General features: G+C 41.2%; 1 protein-coding gene across 4 annotated transcripts in view; it reads right to left on the bottom strand.

The window, feature by feature from the left end:
* FAM114A1 (family with sequence similarity 114 member A1) overlaps positions 1 to 19,713 on the bottom strand; it is a 69,616-nt gene that overhangs the window by 32,711 nt on the left and 17,192 nt on the right. For 2 of the 4 annotated variants that reach the window (XM_047855729.1, XM_047855730.1), the window contains exons 3-5: positions 15,068 to 15,155; positions 1,830 to 1,943; positions 1,601 to 1,704 (exon numbers count right to left, since the gene is read on the bottom strand). In XM_047855729.1, the coding sequence (XP_047711685.1) occupies positions 1,601 to 1,704; positions 1,830 to 1,943; positions 15,068 to 15,155 (306 nt within the window). Of the gene's footprint in view, positions 1 to 1,600; positions 1,705 to 1,829; positions 1,944 to 15,067; positions 15,156 to 19,713 lie in introns of those variants that run through there. The other 2 variants (XM_047855731.1, XM_047855732.1) reach the window with 2 other exon arrangements.

The raw sequence follows: 19,713 nt of genomic DNA on the forward strand, positions 1-19,713 counted from the left end.
ATCCCCAACCCGACCCCCTCCACATGTAGGCATACTGGACATGTGTTGCTGTTTGACTCCTAAAACACATTTGCTGCTTCTCATTCAGCCTACTTAGTCTAGAGGGCCCTGAGTTGCAAGGAGGAGAGCACGAATTTTCTAATTCTGGCATGCTCTGACCCCAAAGTCCGGTAAGACGACTTCACATGTGTGTCCACAGCTTCCTCTTCTTCCCACATTGCACTGTACTCGCCTTTGAGTTGGCTCTGTCTTCCAGGATGTTGTGCCCTCTTGTTTGTCCACATATGCCCAGCATCTAGCATAGTTCCTGGCACGTAGTGAGGGCTGATTCCCTTTTTTTCTTTTAAGTTTTTTTTAATGTTTATTTTTGAGAGAGACAAAGCGTGAGCAAGGGAGGGGCAGAGAGAGAGAGAGAGAGAGAGAGAGAGAGAGAGAGAGAGAGAGAATCCCAAGCAGGCTCCAGACTCTGAGCTGTCAGCACAGAGCCTGACACAGGGATCGAACTCACCAACGGTGAGATCATGACCTGAGCCAAAGTCAGACGCTTAACCGACTGAGCCACCCAGGTGCCCCCACCTTTTTGTTTTTTAAATGAATGAATAAATTGGACATCAACTATGCTTCTAGAAAAAGTAGTTGGTTGGTTTTTACACAGCAGAAAAAAACCTTTTCTTCCTGACACTGAAGACCGGCTAGCTGTATCATCTCATCTGGGGTGTCTCCCCGCTTTTTCATTATTCATCAGTGTTTTGCTGCCAATAATAAGCTTCTTGAAGAGGCAGACAGGGATCTGGGGCAGGGGATAAACTTAGGGTTATTTAAGGAATGGGGAGAGTAGGAATGGGAGGTTAAGACGGGGGAAAAATGTTGGTCTTAGTTATCTGGAAACACTTCAGAAACATCTCGGGATGTTGTTTCCAATTCCTTACCAGCATTTTTTTTTTTTTTTTTTTTTTTTTTTTTTTTTTTTTTGGTATCTGAATGGCTCTATAATCTTCAAATTGAAGATTAAGAAACATACACCTGGGGCGCCTGGGTGGCTCAGTCGGTTGGGCGGCTGACTTCGGCTCAGGTCATGATCTTGCGGTCCGTGAGTTCGAGCCTCGCGTTGGGCTCTGTGCTGACAGCTGGGAACCAGGAGCTTGCTTCAGATTCTGTGTCTCCCTCTCTCTGACCCTCCCCCGTTCATGCTCTGTCTCTCTCTCTCTCAAAAATAAATAAACGTTAAAAAGAATTTTTTAAAAAAAGAAACATAGACCATCGAAGAAAACCAGCTGTCTCCGCTCTAAGAAAGAGCCCTCTCTCCTCACCAGCCGGAGGCTGTCCTTGCAGCTGTTGGGAAGGACACTGTTACAGCAGACTGAAAACGTTCCTTCTGAGCAGTCCTTTCTTTTAAACATAAAATGTATTTCATTTGCTCTTATTATTTTGGTGCCAAGGTTACGCCTACTCTGTAGGAGAAAGCATAACAAAACCATAGTCTGAAGTTATGAGCAAGACCATCTTTTCTCTGATGTATCTAGGTCACGGGTAAACACAGATATCAAAAGAAGGCACTGGGAGAGACCAGGGAAAACAGAGAAAGCAGCTAACGACTTACTGTGTTTTGAACCACATTGGTGATGGCGGACAGCATGCCCCGAGACCCGGATGAGGGAGAAGTGGGTGGGCTTTCTGTGGGACTCTGATCTGTGGCCACATCTGCTAGTAAGGAGAGAAACATCCTCTTAGAGTTCAGTCTACTGATCCAGACTTAGAAATCTTCTATTTGCGCACATAGTGCGATAGAGTTGAAGTCCAAGAAGCCCCCAGATAAACAGATCGCTCACTTTGAGGGACTCCACTTTCGGTATCAGGTTGGGCCCCTTCAGAAGAGCTGGAGTTTACACCATGAATCCGTAGTGTGGCTCCTGCTTTTTCCTTGACTGCTGTCAATCCATGACCTGCCAGGAAATAAAAATACCGTTCCCAATACAATAGAAACCCACGGTCTGCAATTCGATAGCTCATGTTCCAGAGCTGTTGTAAGCTGTAGGCGTATACCCCGGTTGCAAGAGCATGTAGTGATTAACAGCGTGGACTTTGCAATCCCTCTCATTTGTTTCTCAGACGGTCTGCTTAGCAACCTGGGATTCCAAATCCAAGATATCTGTGAAGAGGATCCCTGTCTTTTCCTCTTTACTCTTTTCTAAACTCCTCAAAACAGGCATGCATCATTCAGTTTTGAATTCCTTGCAGGCCTAGCCCGGTCACAGACACTCAATTAATAGTCACCGAACTGAAATCGGGTGAGGCCCAGCATGCTCTTTCAAAGTGTTAGTCATTCTTTCAGTGCGGAGAGTGCAAGGTCTGGAGCTGACATGTCAAGATCAAAAGTCCAATCAGTGAGCAAACCAGGAAGAGCACCCAGTGGCTCTGCCAGTTGTCCTAAGCAGTAACGGTCCGCATGCAAGCTCCTACAGTCGTCGGCCAGGCTGGAGGTCACTGGCTTTACGCCATCTGAGCAGGGCCAAGATGCCTATAGTCTCCAGAGCCCAGCACAGTGGGTGTTCAGTGACTATTTGGTAAACACAGAGCTGACCTCTTCATCCAAGCACCGTGTGCCACACACACAAACAACCCCTGGCCTGACAGAGAAATAGTCTTGGCTACATTTTATTCTGGAGCAATTAATTTTTCTCCTTAGAGGCCCCCATGATGAACCACAGCTTTTCTCAAGTTCCCACTGAACACAAAAATTAATGGTCTACTGACTGTCCTAAAATGGCTTTTTGGGTTCTTTTGGAGAAACAGCCTGGGATGCCACTGTACTAGCACTCACCTCCCCCTTAGCATCGCAGGAAGAAAGGGAAAACGATTTCACCAGGGACCCAGGCAACATCAGGTTGCTGAAACCAAAGGCGGCAGCAATATTAATATGTGGGGGGAAAAAAAATCCCAAGTCATGGCAGGATTTGAGAGCCAAAGAGAACCACCTAGTCTTAGAAAGCACCATTAAAATGACCCACTGTCCATCTCCTGAATAAGAGAAAGACACAGATGACTCCCAAACCCAAATAGTAGTATTTTATCAGTTGTAACTTTATTTATCAGAGTGATCAGGGCACTAATATTTACCAGAGGACTAATTACATCCAGTGGAAACCACCTGTCATTATACACTATCTAGAAAACAGGGAAACTTAAATAACATTATTTACAATTTTTAAAACATTAATTTCACAAGAAACATATGTCTATATTCCTGCGCAGCTCATTAGATACAGTTCAAATTCATTATCGAGTTACTTGGAACAAACATGACCTATAACTGCTAAAACTAAGGCTTGAACTCATTCTCTTCAGCTTCTAGTAAATTCCAAGCATTTCAATGGAAATTTATTGAAGTTTCAGTAACACCTTCAAGTTACAAGATACCATCTAGCCTATTTACGTATGAGTCCATATTACTTGCCATATTTTAAAAACACACATATTTTCCAAAAGGAAAGAATATACATACAAATCTCAAATAGGATTCTCATTGAGATTTCTGAGGGCTAACAGAAAGGCATAACTGAGTTGGAGAAGACAGGGAGGAGTCTGCTACATTTTCTTTGAGAAAGCCATATAAGAAAGATGATTCCACATCCTTCCTTGAGAACATGCAGGATTTAATGGACCACACTGTCATTATCTCCTATTTTGCCTTCTAGACCCCTTTCACGTGAGGACCATCTCTGATTCTTTTCCTAGGGAAGAACAACTTCTCACCATCTCAGAACATACATGATTAGGGGTATGTCCGCATAAATTGCCTCTAGAAAAGTTACTTTGTTTCTGGAAGGAAATACCATTTTTGTGTTCAGATAAATGGGATGTGTCTGTTTAACACACATGACACTACGTTGCTACTCCAGCTACTCATACACACACACACACACACACACACACACACACACACACACACACCTATACACCCACACTCACGTACACACACACCCCTACACACACACACACCTATACACCCACACTCACACACCCACATACCTAAACACCCACACACGCACACCTATGCACACACTCACTTACACACACATACCCCCCCACCCAATACTGCCCACAGCTTTCCTTCGTATAATTGATATACAAAGAATTGCACATATTTAAGTTTGCCCCAATTATATTTTCTGATAAACAATTCTTTCTGAATTCTTTTGTTAGTGAAAGTACATCATTAGTGCATTCTACTAAAATTAGAAAGCTATGGTTCTTCACAGATAAGGTTTAATGATGCCACACCCTACTTTGAAGAATAACTTCTAAAACTTTACTTAGTGTGACATCTAGTGCCCAGAACAAGGAAGTAATATATGGAATCATTTTTGCCTTTTGACTGTTGGTGATTCATTCTCAGAGATACTGATTAGGTTCTACCAATAGCAGAAAAACAACAACAACAACAACAAATACGAATAATACTATAGTGTATAATCATGGATTCCTCACACTTCATTGTGAACCCTAAGTATCCTCAAAGAAATGAAATCCCTTCAAATTCCATGGGTCTAAAGATGGAATATCCTTTACCCCTGGACTTATTGCAGCAAAAATAGGTGAATATTGCAAAGAAGATAAGAATGTTATACAATGAGGCACCTGGGTGGCTCAGCCAGTGGAGCACCCCACCTTGATTTTGGCTCAGGGAATGGTTCCAGGGTTGTAGGATCAAGTCCCGTGACCAGCTCTGGAGCTGAGCATGGAGACTGCTTAATATTTTCTCTCTCTCCTTCTGCCCCTCTCCCCTGCTCTCTCTAATAAAAAATAAATAAATAAATGAAAAACAAAATAATGTTGTACATATGCTGTGATATGGTATCATTTTAAAGCAAATGTTAAATGATTGGCTGGTGTTTAATTTCTCACCTATACCCTAGTGGTAAACATCTTAAACTTAGGAATCTGGAGTCTTGTGGAGGAATTTTGGTTCCATCATTTATTAGTTGTGTGATCTACATGAGTTACTTAACCTCTGAGTCTCTACTGTTGTCTTCTTTGAAAGGGGGATTGTAACATCTATCTCCCAGGGTTCTATAAAATCACCAAGGAGAAATACATGATACCCTTGGTATCAGCCAACATTTTTTGAACACTTACTATGTCCCAGGCACTGGACTAGTTATTTCTAGTAAAGTAAATTATCTCATTTAATCTTCTCACTATGAGATAAGGGATACTATTATGCCTGTTTCACAATGGAGAAAACTGAGATATTGGTGACATGAAATAATTTGCCCATGGTCCCAAACCTGCAGAGGCAGGTTTTGAACCCAGTCCTAACTCTAGAATTTACACGCTTAACCACTATGCTATGTTAAGAAAGTTTTATATGCCAGTTACAGTGGATTAAATGTCATTTTAGTCCCATTTCTATAACTTCTTGGAAATCAGATCCTTGATCTGAATTTTTATTTTTAAAAAACTAGCTTATGCTAAAATTACTGGACTTCCCTTACCTTGACTAGACAGCAAGGCAAAGGCCACTTCTGGAGTGAAATCTTCTTCTAATTCTGCCCCTTTCAGTCAGGGGTTGGCAGGTGTGATGTTTTTAGAATCATCCCCATGCTGTGCAGGCACAGATCCTAGATGCTGTGTGGTGTTATCTTATACATCCAGTTTAATTTTTTTTTTCCCTCAAAAAGCACATGATATCACCAAGCCATTATTTTGTGAGTTCCACCAAGATTAAAACCCATTAAAGCGAGGTCTCCCCTCTTTGTGGAGGAAGAAACTAATTTGTTGCCAAGAGGTAACTTAGGGAAGCAAGAGTAGTTCTCTGCAGCACCCTGGATGACTGGCTAACTCTACAAGTATTTTCTTTCTTCTTCTTCTTTTTTTAATGTTTATTTATTTTTGAGAGACAGAGTGTGAGCCAGGAGGGGTAGAGAAAGAGGGGGACATAGGATCCGAAGTGGACTGTGCACAGACAGCAAAGAGCCCGATGTGGGGCTTGAACTCATGAACCTTGAGATTATGGCCTGAGCCAAAGTCAGACACTTAACCAACCGAGCCACCCAGGTGCCCCTCCATGAGTACTTTCTACTGGTCCCATATGGTAAAGCCCATGCACACAGGGGACCAGCTAACTCATTCAGAGGACTCCCCCTATTTTAATTTTTAATACAATGTTTCCTTCTTTTCCATTTCTTTATTTTTCTTTAAGAAATGGATATATATAAAAGAAACTTTAAAAACCCTCATAATTTCACTTTCCTGATATATCTGGTTGATTTTTAAAACAAAAACATTTATATGACCAAATTCAAAGAGTTTACAATCACAGACAACAGAAGGTGGGCCAGCCTCTTTCTTCCTAGACTACTTCTGGTGACTTACTAACATAATAGACAGTAGAGTCTATGAGCTTATAAAAGCCTATGGAAATGTTTAAGACCTGAAAAAAAAATGTTGCTTCTAAAAGAAAGGAAAATATACAAATTGGAAATAGAAATTAACCAATACTTACTTAAATGTATTCAAAATGTGATATTAGGTCAATGGGTCAGCTACAGTTCAAATGAATTCAACTCTTACATAGTCATATGTAAATTATGTGTTTATTTACTTTAGAAGTTTTTAATGTTTATTTTATTTTTGAGAGAGAGAGAGCGAGAGAGCGAGTGCTTGAGCACAAGAGGAGGAGGGGCAGAAGGAGAGGTTGAGAGAGAGAATCCCAAGCAGGCTCCACACTGTCAGCACAGAGCCCGACGTGGAGCTCGATCCCACAAACCGTGAGATCTCGACCTGAGCTGAAATCAAGAGTCAGATACTAACCTGACTGAGCCACCCAGGCGCCCCTGTAAATTATATATTTAATGAGGCATATGACTGTGTTTCATTACGTTTGCTGTGATACAAGAGGAACTTCAAAAAGGAAAAGTGCTTGGAGCTCTTAAAAGACTTTAAGTGACCCTACCTTCCTCTCTGTGCCCCTGGTCCCCCATTTCCTTCTAAAGATAACAACCCTTATTTGTTTCTTGTGATTTTTTTTCATGAAACATTTTTAAAAAGCATATACCTATGTAGAAGTGTTCCGGACCGGGCTTCTTCTACTTCAAAATATACGGCACATGCAGGTGGTGGTAGGGGCCGAGTGTGGTGCCCTGTGCATTATGGGGGACATCTCTGGAGAGTCATCCTGACCCTACCCCCCACCCCCTCCACCGCTCCCTAGGGGACAAACTGAGGCCTCTGACAAACCTGCATTGCAGTTCAGCTTCTCTGATGGCCCAGTTCTGCTTCCCAATCCTTCACTCTCCTGCAAGGCTTGATCCTGAGAGCACTTCACAGTGAAACTCCACAGCCTAACTTCTGCCTGTGTCTCCCCCAGGCATCTGACCTACAACACTCATCTGCCTCATTCTTTTTTGTTTGTTTGTTTGTTTTTCAGTGTTTATTTATTTATTTTGAGAGAGACAGCACACGAGCAGGGGAATAACAGAGAGAGACAGGGAGAGAGAGAATCCCAAGCAGGCTCTGTGCTGTCAGTGCAGAGCCCGACGCTGGGCTCGAACTCACGAACTGTGAGATCATGACCTGACCCAAAATTAAGACTTGGACGCTTAACCGACTGAGCCACCCAGGTGCCCCTACCTCATTCTTTTTAATGGTTGCATAGAGGGGCGCCTAGGTGGCTCGGTCAGTTAAGTGTCTGTCTCTTGATTTTGGCTCAGGTCAAGATCTCACGGTTTGTGAATTCAAACCCCATGTCAGGCTCTGTGCTGACAGCTGCGGGCCTGGAGCCTGCTTCAGATTCTGTGTCTCTCTCTCTCTCTGTTCCTCCCTCTCTTGTGCTCTGTCTCTCTCTCTCTAGAAAAATAAATAAGCCTTAAAAAAAGCTTAATGGTTGCATAGATTATTCTTCCAAACATCTATATTGCACTACATCCAAATAGCTGACATGCTCTGTGGATGGATACTTGAGGTGTTTTAAGTTTTTCATATATTCCCGGCCAACTCCCTCACCTCCTTCAGGTCTTTGCTGCGTTATCACCTCCCTGAGACCTATCCCTCACCACCATTTTAAAACCTTAACCTGTGCTCCCTACTCCACTTTATGTTTCTCAGAGACTTACACTTTCTAGGCCTCTATATAATTTCCTATTTATTATGTATATTGTCTATTGTCTGTCTCCTTCCAGTCGTATATAAGCCCTGCTAGGGCAAGGGTCTTTGTGTCATGTGCTCACTGCCTTATCTCCAGTGCTTAGTGTCTGGAACAGTAAGCATTTGCTGAGTGAATTCTGTATTGAACACCTTTTTATATATTAATGAATTTTTTCAAAGGATCAGCAGTAGAACTACTGGGCTAGAAGGTATGTGCATTTAAAATTTTACAGATAATGCTAATTGCTCTTCTGAAAGTTGTATCAGTTTAAACTCTGGGTGAGTTTTTGAGAAATACAGCAGTTAAAATTTTTTTTTCAATGTTTGTTCATTTATTTATTTTTGAGACACAGAAAAAGACAGAATATAAATGAGAGAGGGCAGAGAGAAGGAGGCACAGAATCTGAAGCAGGTCCAGGCTCTGTGCTGACAGCACAGAGCCTGACACGGGGCTCGAACTCACCAAAGGTGAGATCATGACTTAAGCTAAAGTTGGATGCTTAACCGACTGAGCCACCCAGGTGCCCTGAGAAATACAACAGTTTAAAAATATTGGCTGCATCTCCAACTTCTATCAAGGAATTCAAGATAGCATAAAAAGTCGTGAGTAGTAGTTGTTCGGAAAAACACAGATGATGTTGGCTGTGCTCAACTAAAGCAAACATCAGTGCAGCAAAAAGAGGATCCATTCCACCTTCCTTCTGGGAAAGCCTTCCTTCTAAGGCTTGGTGTCCACTCCGTAGTCAGATACTCACTTCTTTTTAGGTTCAAAATTGACAAGAAATGTCTCTGAACCGATAGCACGTGCCTGGCAGTTAAACAGACATTCATTAACCCCTCGGTCTTATTCATAGATTGTGAACAAACTCTATGCACTGACCTATCATCCTATAATTGTCTGTATTAATGATCCTGGAGAATTTTCACACGATCAGTGACGTCACCTTCAGAAATGAATCCATGTGATATCGATAGTGATTTACCCAGTTAAGGGTTCTCACTGTAGTATCATTTTGACAAGTTTGCCATTCTCTGGAATAAACGCTGTCATTATTTCTGACAGTGCTGGTGGAAGGGTTTCATTAAAATGTGCAAAAGGGGAAAACTGTATAACTTGGAAGAGGATGGGAAAGGGGAACAATGGTAATTTTGAAAAGGTAAAAATATACACATCAGATACACCTCTCTCTCCTCAGGTATCCTGCAAAGGGTGTTTAGACTTATAAAACTGTCAAAACTAGAATTTAAAAAAAAAACCATTTAGGACTTTTGTAATATCTAGAAACAAGTTGCTGTATTCTACTATACAATTTGTACCTCGCTCTATCTGTATATGTTTCAGCATTGTTGACTTTCATTTTGATTACCAGTCTATCGTGTAGGAAAAAGTCAGGCCTCTCAGATGCTGGCGGGAAATCACATCTGGTTCTCACAGCATCGCTTTGAAATGATCATCAGAATCATTATTTTTTATATTTTCCTTTTTCATTCCGGCTTCAGCCTGGATCTCAAATGATAACAATTTTAATTTCATTTTATGAACTTGTCCAAAGACATGGGTGGCATGTGATCAAGTCTTATTAGAACATGATGACAGTGTAGCTAATGTAAGAGCTAAAGTAAGAGATATAGTCTCTCCAGAAATAATTGTTGGCTGAGAACTGTTTGATTTTATATCAAGCATTGGGAGGCCATTTTTTCTCATTTTCCCTTAACCTTGGGGTCAAAGTAGTGAGGCAAAAGACCAAATACGAAAATACAAAGTAGCAAAAAGTGAATCATTTTTTGTATTTTCCCATTTAGCATAGGGGTTATAAATATCTTTCTCCTTCTATATATAGTCATAGACTAACGAATCATCATGTTCTGGAAGGTGGAAGGAATCTTAGAATTTCTTAAGTCCCCCCACCCATACTTTTCCAAATAAGGAATCTAATCCAAATAAGGTGCATGGTGTTGTAGTTAGTGACTGTCCTCTGAGATCACAAGTTAGTAACAGTCAGGACCAGGTCTCAGATCTTTATGATTCCTGGTCCAGCGCCCTTTCTAAGAGAGAACCACCTTCCAATGTTTCAATTCTCCAAGTACTCTCCTACAAACTCTGAACAGTTCCAACTACTGTGACTGCAGTTTTTCAACAAGTGTATGAAGTATTGGCTTCTATTTCTAGTGCTCAATTGACAGCTCTGTGTTTTGTTACCAACTACGTGTTTTGCACTTCTGTGTCTGCAACCAGAATTACCCTGGGGGTAACATGAGCTTTCTGAGCGGGAGTCAATTGCAATGGAATGTGTGATTATTTTCTTTCTTTACTTTCCACAGACAATTTATAAACCTTCAAGAGCTCATCTACTGCTGGGAGTGCTCTGTTTTCCAATGTCTCTTTTCCTTGTGATAATAAACTATTAGTGCTACAAAGTCTTGGGTGGGTATTATGCTGTACATAACAGAAGGTGTCCCTGACTTGCTTCTCTCATTCCCTAGGTAGCAGCTTAATATAGATGACAATCCAGGATGGCACCCAGGACTTTTTAAACTCTACTCCAACCCTGTGTTTCAGGCTGTGAGCCAGGCTATGGCACTTCTCCATTTGTGGGACGCTTGTGATCCATATTATCTTTTGGGAGTCAATCTCCCAACTACCACCATTGCCTGTCTCCAGCCTTGGAACCCGTAACTTCAGCCCCCCCCCACCCCCTTATGCTACAAGTTTTAGTTCTCTATCACATCCATGGAGATACTTACCCAGTTTTAAAGTATGTATTGCTATTATTTTAGGTACTATTACTACACAGAGTCACAGCATATCTTGGCCAGAAATCTCCAAAACATGCCTTAGGAGTAACTTAGGGATGGTATTCAGTGTTATTGCTATTGCATTTATTCGGGGTGTGATGACCAGTGGTGATGGACCAGTTTAGGCTCTACTCTTCTAAAAATAGTGCCAATTTATCTAATACGATTCTAAGGAGAAGCATCAACATTTCAAAATTTGCTTGAGCTCCCTCATGTGCCTTTTGGCCATTGCTGGTTGCAAATGAGAAGAATGCCAAGATTTAAATGCTTCTAACAATTCCAGCATGTCGCTAGAGGCACAAAAAATATGAAGTTTCTGGACTTAGTGGTGTAAATGATGAGGATTTCAAACAGAAAAGGGAAATGTGGTAGGGTAGGGTAGGAAGGGCGAGATTCTGCTCCCTGGTGCACACACCCTGGGTAATCCCCTCCCCTCTGAGCACTACAGGGTCATCGTGAAAATGTTGGGCTTTCACTCCCATGGTTAGGTGACAGTTGTATGGCAAAGGTGAAGGGATTTTTCAGTTATAATTAAGGTCCTTAATCCGTTGAATTTGAGTGTATCAAAGGAGATCATCCTGGGTGGGCCTGAATTTTATCAGGTGAGCCTTTAAAAGGGACTAGGCCCTTCCTAACGGGAGAGATTTGAAGTGTGGGTGAGATTATTCTGTTGGCTTTGAAGAAGGCCCTGAAGGCAGCCTGGAGGAGCTGAGAGTGACCCTGGCCAATCCCCAGCAAGAAAATGGGGGTGTCAGCCCTACAACCTCAAGGAATTGAATTTTGCCCACAACTTGAACAACCTTGCAAGACGACCCTGACTATCAAATGAGAATGCAGCTAGCTGGCACAGCTGATTTCAGCCTGGTAAAGTCACTGAGCAGAGAACCCAGGTATCCCCGACCTGAACTCCTGACCCACGAAAACCGAGATAATTAAGATACATTGTTTTAAGCCTCTAAATTTGTGGTAATTTGCTATACAGCAATAGAAACAAATACAAGAGGTTATACTGAACTTCATTCCGCTATTTTATGGGGCAATGTGCAAATGCCAATCTCAGATGAACCATATCTCCACTAACCATAAAAGAGAAAGTGGCCACAGTGACTGGCACAGCGATCCTGCTGGTCCACAGCAGTTATATCTCTAGGCTTTCTTTTCTTTTATTTTTTTTTTAAATTTTTAATGTTTATATCAGAGAGAGAGAGAGAGAGAGAGAGAGAGAGACGGAGACAGAGCAAGTGCAGGGGAGGGGCAGAGAGAGCAGAGACACAGAATCCGAAGCAGGCTCCAGGCTCTGAGCTGTCAGCATGGAGGCTGATGCAGGGCTTGAATTTACGACCGTGAGATCATGACCTGAGCCGAAGTCGGATGCTTAACCTACTGAGCCACCCAGGCGCCTCTAGGCTTTTTTCAATCAGTGTACAAAGCACCAGTGAGAAGCACCAGAAATTTAAAGTGGTTGTAACATTAACAAGATCCAACATCTATCATCTTCATGGTGCCTTAGACACAGGGAAACTTCAAGAGTAACACCAAATACAAGCATAGGTTATAGATTAACAAACTGACTTCAGGTCAAATTAAAAGATGAGTGCCCACCAGTATGGGGTGGGACCTGCCACAAGAATCACATCCTGCTTTTTAAGCAGTAAAGCCAGCATCGTCTACTGGTTACATATGAACTGGGCAACAAATCCCAGAGGCCTTGGAACATAGTCCACTGGACCACAGCTGCACTAGGCTATATATGTGCAAAGGTCAGATTACGACAGGACACCTAAGAAGATAACGGAGTAGTAAGTTTAACAGGCTGGCGGTTGGATAGAAAACTTCATATGGATCCAATGAAGCACAAAGTCAAATGATCAGGTGTAGCCACTGATTGGTGAGAAACAATGACAGACTGAACTGGGGGCAGAGCAGATTCAGGTAGGTGCACTTGTAAGTGTACAAAAAACACCTGAACTGCTCCCCACAGGGCCGTTGATTTCAGTGTTTACTGTGGAAGGAACTTATATTTATATTTTTAACAAGAAAGCAAATCCTTGGTCTATAATAGAACTTTTCAAAGCACCAAATTCATTATAAGCCAGGGCAGATGTGGACACCATTACCACTATTGGAAGCATCCAGGAGACTGTAATGTTTTATGACATAAACCATGAGGAGAGCTGTGTAATTTGGAAACCATATTATTTACTGTTCCACGATTTAACAAATGTCAAAAACTTCTGGACTCCACATTTTTAGTTTTGGGGTCAGAAAGCATGTCATTCCTACATATTGTCAGTGGCAAGATCCATCTGAGAGCCACTAAAAGCTCAAATGCTTTCCCTAGGAAGCAAGATGGCTGCAGGTACCTGTCTTCACTCTCTTGAAGAGACTCTTTCCTGTTTGGAAAACCAAACAGGTTCCTCTACTTCAACTCGGTTGATTTTTCCATCTGCGTATGTAGAATCCACAGCACACCTGGCCCCTTAAATCAGCAACAGAAAAAAATCTGCTCTCCGGGCCCTCCCCAAAGGCCAACATTTATTTGACCACCATCTCCTTCTTGCCAGAGTTCCCTGATATTCCAGACACGGAAAGAGAGGAATGAAGTCTATCTAATTCTTCCAGACAGTCTAAATTCTATCAAATTGGACAGCTGGCCCTTAAACTGTGACCATGGGCCATCAGAGTGGGGCAAAAGACCTTCGACCTTCCTATCCCTCCTATCCAGTGAATTGGACCAATTTATGGCCCATTACAAGATCCTTACAGCCATGGAGTACACCTTGAGAACACTTGACTTAGATGATCTGAAAGCCACATTACCTGCTGCTTCCCTGTCCTGCTCCTCATTTGCTCCACCTTCAAGATGAAATGCCTTTGCTAAGTTATCTTAGACATGTTGCTGTCATTCCTTCCATTTTCATGAAAGATGCACATAAGAACTGGTCACACAAGGGGCACCTGGGTGGCTCAGGCGGTTGAGCGTCTGACTTCAGCTCAGGTCACCATCTCACAGTTCATGGGTTTGAGCCCCACATCAGGCTCTGTGCTGCTCACAGCCTGGAGCCTGCTTCAGATTCTGTGTCTCCTTCTCTCTCTGCCCCTCCCCTGCTCACCCTTTGTCTCACTCTGTTTCTCAAAAATAAATAAATCTAAAAGAAAAAATTAAAAAAAAAGAATTGGTCACACGAAGAATACTTGCCAAACCTATGCTGATGAAGACACTGTCCATTATATTTTCTCTTTGTACACACAGAGCTGATACAAGAAATGTCTTCAAAAATTTAACACCAGAAAATAAATTTATCTAGATAAACTAAGTTTTGGTTTATCATTCAATGAAATATTGATAATCTACTGGCAGCCAAGAAGCTCAGAGTCAAGGTCAATGCTCAATTACAGTTAACTCTATCAGCCTTGGGATATTTACTCTATCCTTCATACCTGCATATTTTATTGAAATACCCCAAATCTTTTCACAGAGTAGGTTAGTTGTATATTTTAAAACATTCTGGTGGGATGATAAGGACAAAACTTTAAGAATATATTATAAGAGCTCAAATCTTACATTTTAAGGGGCAATATAATATAGTGGTTAAATCTATACTACTAGGTTCAAATCTCAGCCCAGCTACTTTTGGCTTTGTTTTTTTTTTTAAAGATTTTATTTTATTTTTTAAGTGGTTATTTATTTTTGAGAGAGAGAGAGAGACAGAGACAGAGACAGAGACAGAGACAGAGACAGAGACAGAGTGCAAGTGGGGAAGGGGCAGAGAGAGAGGGAGACATAGAATCCGAAGCAGGCTCCAGGCTCTGTGCTGACAGCACAGAGCCTGACATTGGGGTGGAACAAAGGAACCGTGAGATCATGACCTGAGCCGAAGTTGGACACATAACCGACTAAGCCACCCAGACGCCCCCCCAAAATACCTCTTTTGTAGGGTTATTCTGAGGAAAAAATGTATCAATATACATGAAGTACTTAGAGCTGCAAGCACTAAAAATGATTTGCTCTTATTATCTCATGGGCTAATGTTAAGCTCTATCAGTACATGGGATGATCAAAATGTCAAATGCTATTATTAGGCTTCTGAACTTTATCCATTCAAATGCAACATATAATTCTTACCTACTGTGGCAGATGCTGATGAGAGCAGAGATTTGCCCCAGGAGCCCCAGCCTGCCCATCCCCCTCCATGTGATGGGGAATCCACAGCCTGTAGAAAAACAAATTAGCCCCAAGGTTAGCAATTCAGTACACGCATGCATGAAAAACACCCATTGGTTTGAAACAAAAAGAAAGTTAAAAAAAAATAACCATATCTCCCTGGCTTCGCATTTATAAGGGCTGTAACAGAATACACCGACCCACATTTCAATGCATACTTTGGAACAAAATTGATTAGTAGTGGTGTTGGCTTCTGAGGGCTCTGCTTGAAGTAAGTTTGATGTTAACAAAGACCCAAATATCCCATTATCTGGAAGATAGGGACGAGGCTTGTGAGGGGGAAAACATTTACTATATTAGGGTGCAAAGTGATTTGAAAAAGTTTAAAACTTGGGCAACTTTAACATAGGTAAGCAAATGTCCTCTTCCAGGTTAGAGGCAACTAACCTCTGGGGCGAGAGGAGGGAGTTCTGAGGGATGATGGGCAAAGTGTCTAGAAGAGCACCAATAAGCTGGGGGATGGGCAGCAGCAACAGGTAGCCTTTTGAGGTAGATGCCGTTCAAGGTGTCCACTCCACTCACAGTGACCACTGTAACTAGATCTCTCACTGTCCCCAGGCTCTGTGGATTCAACTTCTTCTGCCTAAGTATTTGGATTGAGATTGAGGGACTCTGGTTCAGCTTGAGCTGGCTGCTTGAATAGAAGATGAAAAATCAGGCCGTGTAGGGGACCATATTCTATCCATCATGGTGACTACAGATTAAGAGAAATCAGAGTGAGCAGATGAAGGAGATATGCGGAGAGCTGTTGAATTCCTGACAGCTTCTCAGCCCCTGGTTCCTGTCCCTCTTCAAGGCCCTACCGCATTGCTATCTTTGGGTTCCATGAGGTTCCTGCATAGTCAGTAAGTCTGTCTGTCTGTTTCTTTTTTAAATGTTTTGTTCACTGGTATATCCCCAGGGCCTGGAAGAGTACATGGCATACAGTGAGTACTTAATACATTTATTTGTTGAATGACTGAAATTCACCCATTTTCTTCAGTGTGTAATAGTTTTTGTTGCTTGTAACCAATGAGCCCTGACTCAATTAGTGGAACTGCAGCTTTCCCTTATTATTTAGGAATACATTCTAGAAAATGAGGCAAGAATACATTCGGAGTAGTACATGAGGTGTTAGAGAATCACAGCTCTTTACTCCAAAAAAAGAGAAAGTTCAGTGAAATATTCCTACGGAGGTTGTAGAGCCTATAACTTTGGACCCAAGGCTGGTCCATCAGCCTCCGCCTCCCCCTTCTCCCTGCTGCCTTCTACCTTTGCAGATGAGGGTGGGCATGTCAAACGGTTTTAGCCAATGAGATATAAACGGGAAAGCTTTTGCTTTCATGAGAAACTACACAGTTATGGCTGGTGCCAACTCTTACTGTCATCCTTTTTTTCCTGCCCTGCATATAAATGTGGTAGTTGAAACTGAAGCAGCCATTTTTGCTGCCATGAGAGAAAGTTCAGGGAATCACAGAGTCACTGGTCCTGGCGTTGCTGAGCTACTAAACCAATATGAGTAGCCGCCTGTCTTCATTCTTTTTGTTAAGCCAGAAAAAATAAGTTGCTATTTGGTAAGCTACTATATGTTGGATTTTAGTTATTTGTACCCAAATGCATTCTTAACCAATTCACCTAGTAAATATCAAACACCATCCATCACTGTAGAATACTGGTCAAGAGGAGAGGTTATGGAATTAAACTGCTTGGGTTTGACTCCAGGCTCTCCCATTTTGGGCAAGTTATTCAAGTCTTTCAAGCTATCATTTATTCATTACGAAATGAAAGGTATGGTAGTGTAAGAACCATAAATATAAGAGCCAATAAACCCACAGGATTATTGTCAATGTTAAAAGAAATAATTCATATAAAACTTTGAGCATAATGCCTGGCACATAATAAAAACTCCATCAATGTTAACTAGTGATCATCATCATCTACATTTTTAACACTAAGAAGCAAAAAAGCTTTGAAAGTTGGCTGACATTTATTTCTGCCTGGAAACAATGAGGAGCTTGTTAACATGAATGGAAATACTCATGATTCATGACTGTCTGCTTTCATTTTTGGTGTCTACGTTGATTTACTTCACTTTTGCAATGGAAGCCAGTGGCAATTTTATACCATCATGAAGACAGATGTAAGTTGGTGATTAATATCATTCTTTTACAGGACAAATCACTACCTATGTGATTAGGGAGAGTTAATACACTTAGGGGTGACAGCTTTTGACTCAGATTTATAATACTTAATATGCTCTGACAGCTGGTAATTGACTAGCAAATGAAAATAAATGTTAAATGAGTCTAGAATATTTTGCAGTATAAATGCTTCAATTGCTTTATTAATAAAGCTCCTTTGACATTGAGCTGCGACCTCGTGATCAGCTGCAAAGAAAATTTGTTATCAATGGCAAATACTCAAATGACTAAATGTGCACATTTGATATAAAAACCATATAAACTAAATGTTCAACATGAATTCTCATCTTGAGTATTGTCTCTGCTTTAAATGGCTTATGAGTCTATAAAGTAGGGGGCATGGATCTACTCAGATCTTTCATTAAACAAATATGGTTATTTTAAAACTTTTTTCTCACCTTCACCCCATGTAACCCTCACCTCCTTTAACAAACAGCTTTGGGGTGTCTGGTTGCTCAGTTGGTTAAGTCCAACTCTTGGTTTCAGTTCAAGTCATGATCTCAAGGTCGAGCTCCCTGTCAGGCTCCACGCTGACAGCATGAAGCTTGCTTGGGATTTCTCTTTCCCTCTGTCTCTCTCTGCCCCTCTCCCACACTTGTTCTCTCTCTCTCTCTCTCTCTCTTTCTCTCTCTCAAAATAAATAAATAAACTTAAAGCAAACAAACAGTCAGCTTCACATCCTAATTCACAGAGAACACAGAAGCCACCAGATGGAAACTCTTAACTTCCTGTTCCTGCTCATAAACTCTCAGAACATTATGACTTCATTTAGAGAGCAAAATCAGACTTGGCTTGATCAAGAGGGATACCCAAAACTCAACTGGAGATCATTAAAAAAAATTTTTTTTAATCTTTATTCACTTTTGAGAGACAGAGAGAGGCAGAGCATGAGCAGGGGAGGGGCACAGAGAGAGGGGAGACACAGAATCCAAAGCAGGCTCCAGGCTTTAAGCTGTCAGCACAGAGCCCGACGCGGGGCTCGAACCCACGAACCGTGAGACCATGACCTGAGCTGAAGTCAGACGCTCAACCGACTGAGCCACCCAGGCACCCCTCAACTGGAGATCATTTAAACATCCACAGCTGTTGTGTGGTCCTAAGAATACAAAGAATGCAGGATTCCATCACGTTCAAAGTTCTTTAAGTAGAAAAGATATTTACATATCTGGTGTTCCATTTAAAGGTCCTTATCATTAAATAAAAAATACATTAATTTATTTTACGCTATCAAATTTACATGTATCATTAGACATAAAAAATGCACAAATATTAGAATTCCATTGAATTCAAAGGACTTTAACAATTAGATAGTAACATAGGTACCTGGTTATCCTATGTCTTAAGTAAATCAAGAATTAGGTACTACACACAGCTTGCATCTGTGAGACCAAACCCTTTTTAAGTTTTGTTACTCATGACATAGCTGCTCTAAAAAGGGGCTCAGTGTGACATTCAGCGAAGATGTAAATTGCTCTGGATGCCTGAAGTTCTGTCAAAATATTTGCTTAAAAATGGCCTCAGTTATTTCCAGGTAATTTTTTTCCTTGGTGAGTATGCATCATTCAACTCTGAGAATGTTTAAAATTAAATATAGAAAGGTTTAAAGCATCAAAGTCATGCTATTAATATTTCTATGCATATTTGGTCTTTTCTGCACAATTGTTTAAGAAATTAGAGTGAAACTTTAAAAAGACAGTTTAAAATGAATAATTGAATGATTAGACTTATGATTTAAGTTGAAATCTTCCTAAGTTGATGCATAGTATTGGCATCTAACAGGTATTTAGGTCCAACCCATTATTTAATAGATTTATAGCACTTCTATGGACTCAGCAAGGTTTTGTTTGAGTAGATAAATGAGGTACTTAAACAGAAAACAGAATACATTAAATTCGTATAGACACAATTTAAAGATATTTGAACATATTTAAGTTGGTAAAAAGGACAAACCATTCATCAAAAGTCCCTTGAAAGTGTTCAATATTGCTAGACTTCCAAATAGAATAAGATTTGTGAGACGAACATAAAGTCTAGGAAGAATTGCATTTTTGAATTTATAACCTTAATACATTGAACACTAATTGTTTAAAACCATATTAAAAGCCTGAGTAGTCCTTTTTATGCACAAAATACACACCGGCCTACACCAAATACCCATCTAAATACAAATTCGACCTAACTGCACCCCGCACTCACAATTACTTCCTTCCCATCTAGCATTATGGAAGTGATGTCTTCTCGGTTAAAATTATCACCTCCACATGAACACCGCTGGGCCTGGATAGGTTGGTCTTCCCTTCTCTCCTGGCTTTTCAACCTTTCTCTACCGCTACTTCCCATATTTAACCATGTACGTGCTTCCTCCGT

The sequence above is a fragment of the Prionailurus viverrinus genome, chromosome B1 (assembly GCF_022837055.1).
Source record: "Prionailurus viverrinus isolate Anna chromosome B1, UM_Priviv_1.0, whole genome shotgun sequence".
In the NCBI taxonomy this organism is placed as follows: Eukaryota; Metazoa; Chordata; class Mammalia; order Carnivora; family Felidae; genus Prionailurus; species Prionailurus viverrinus.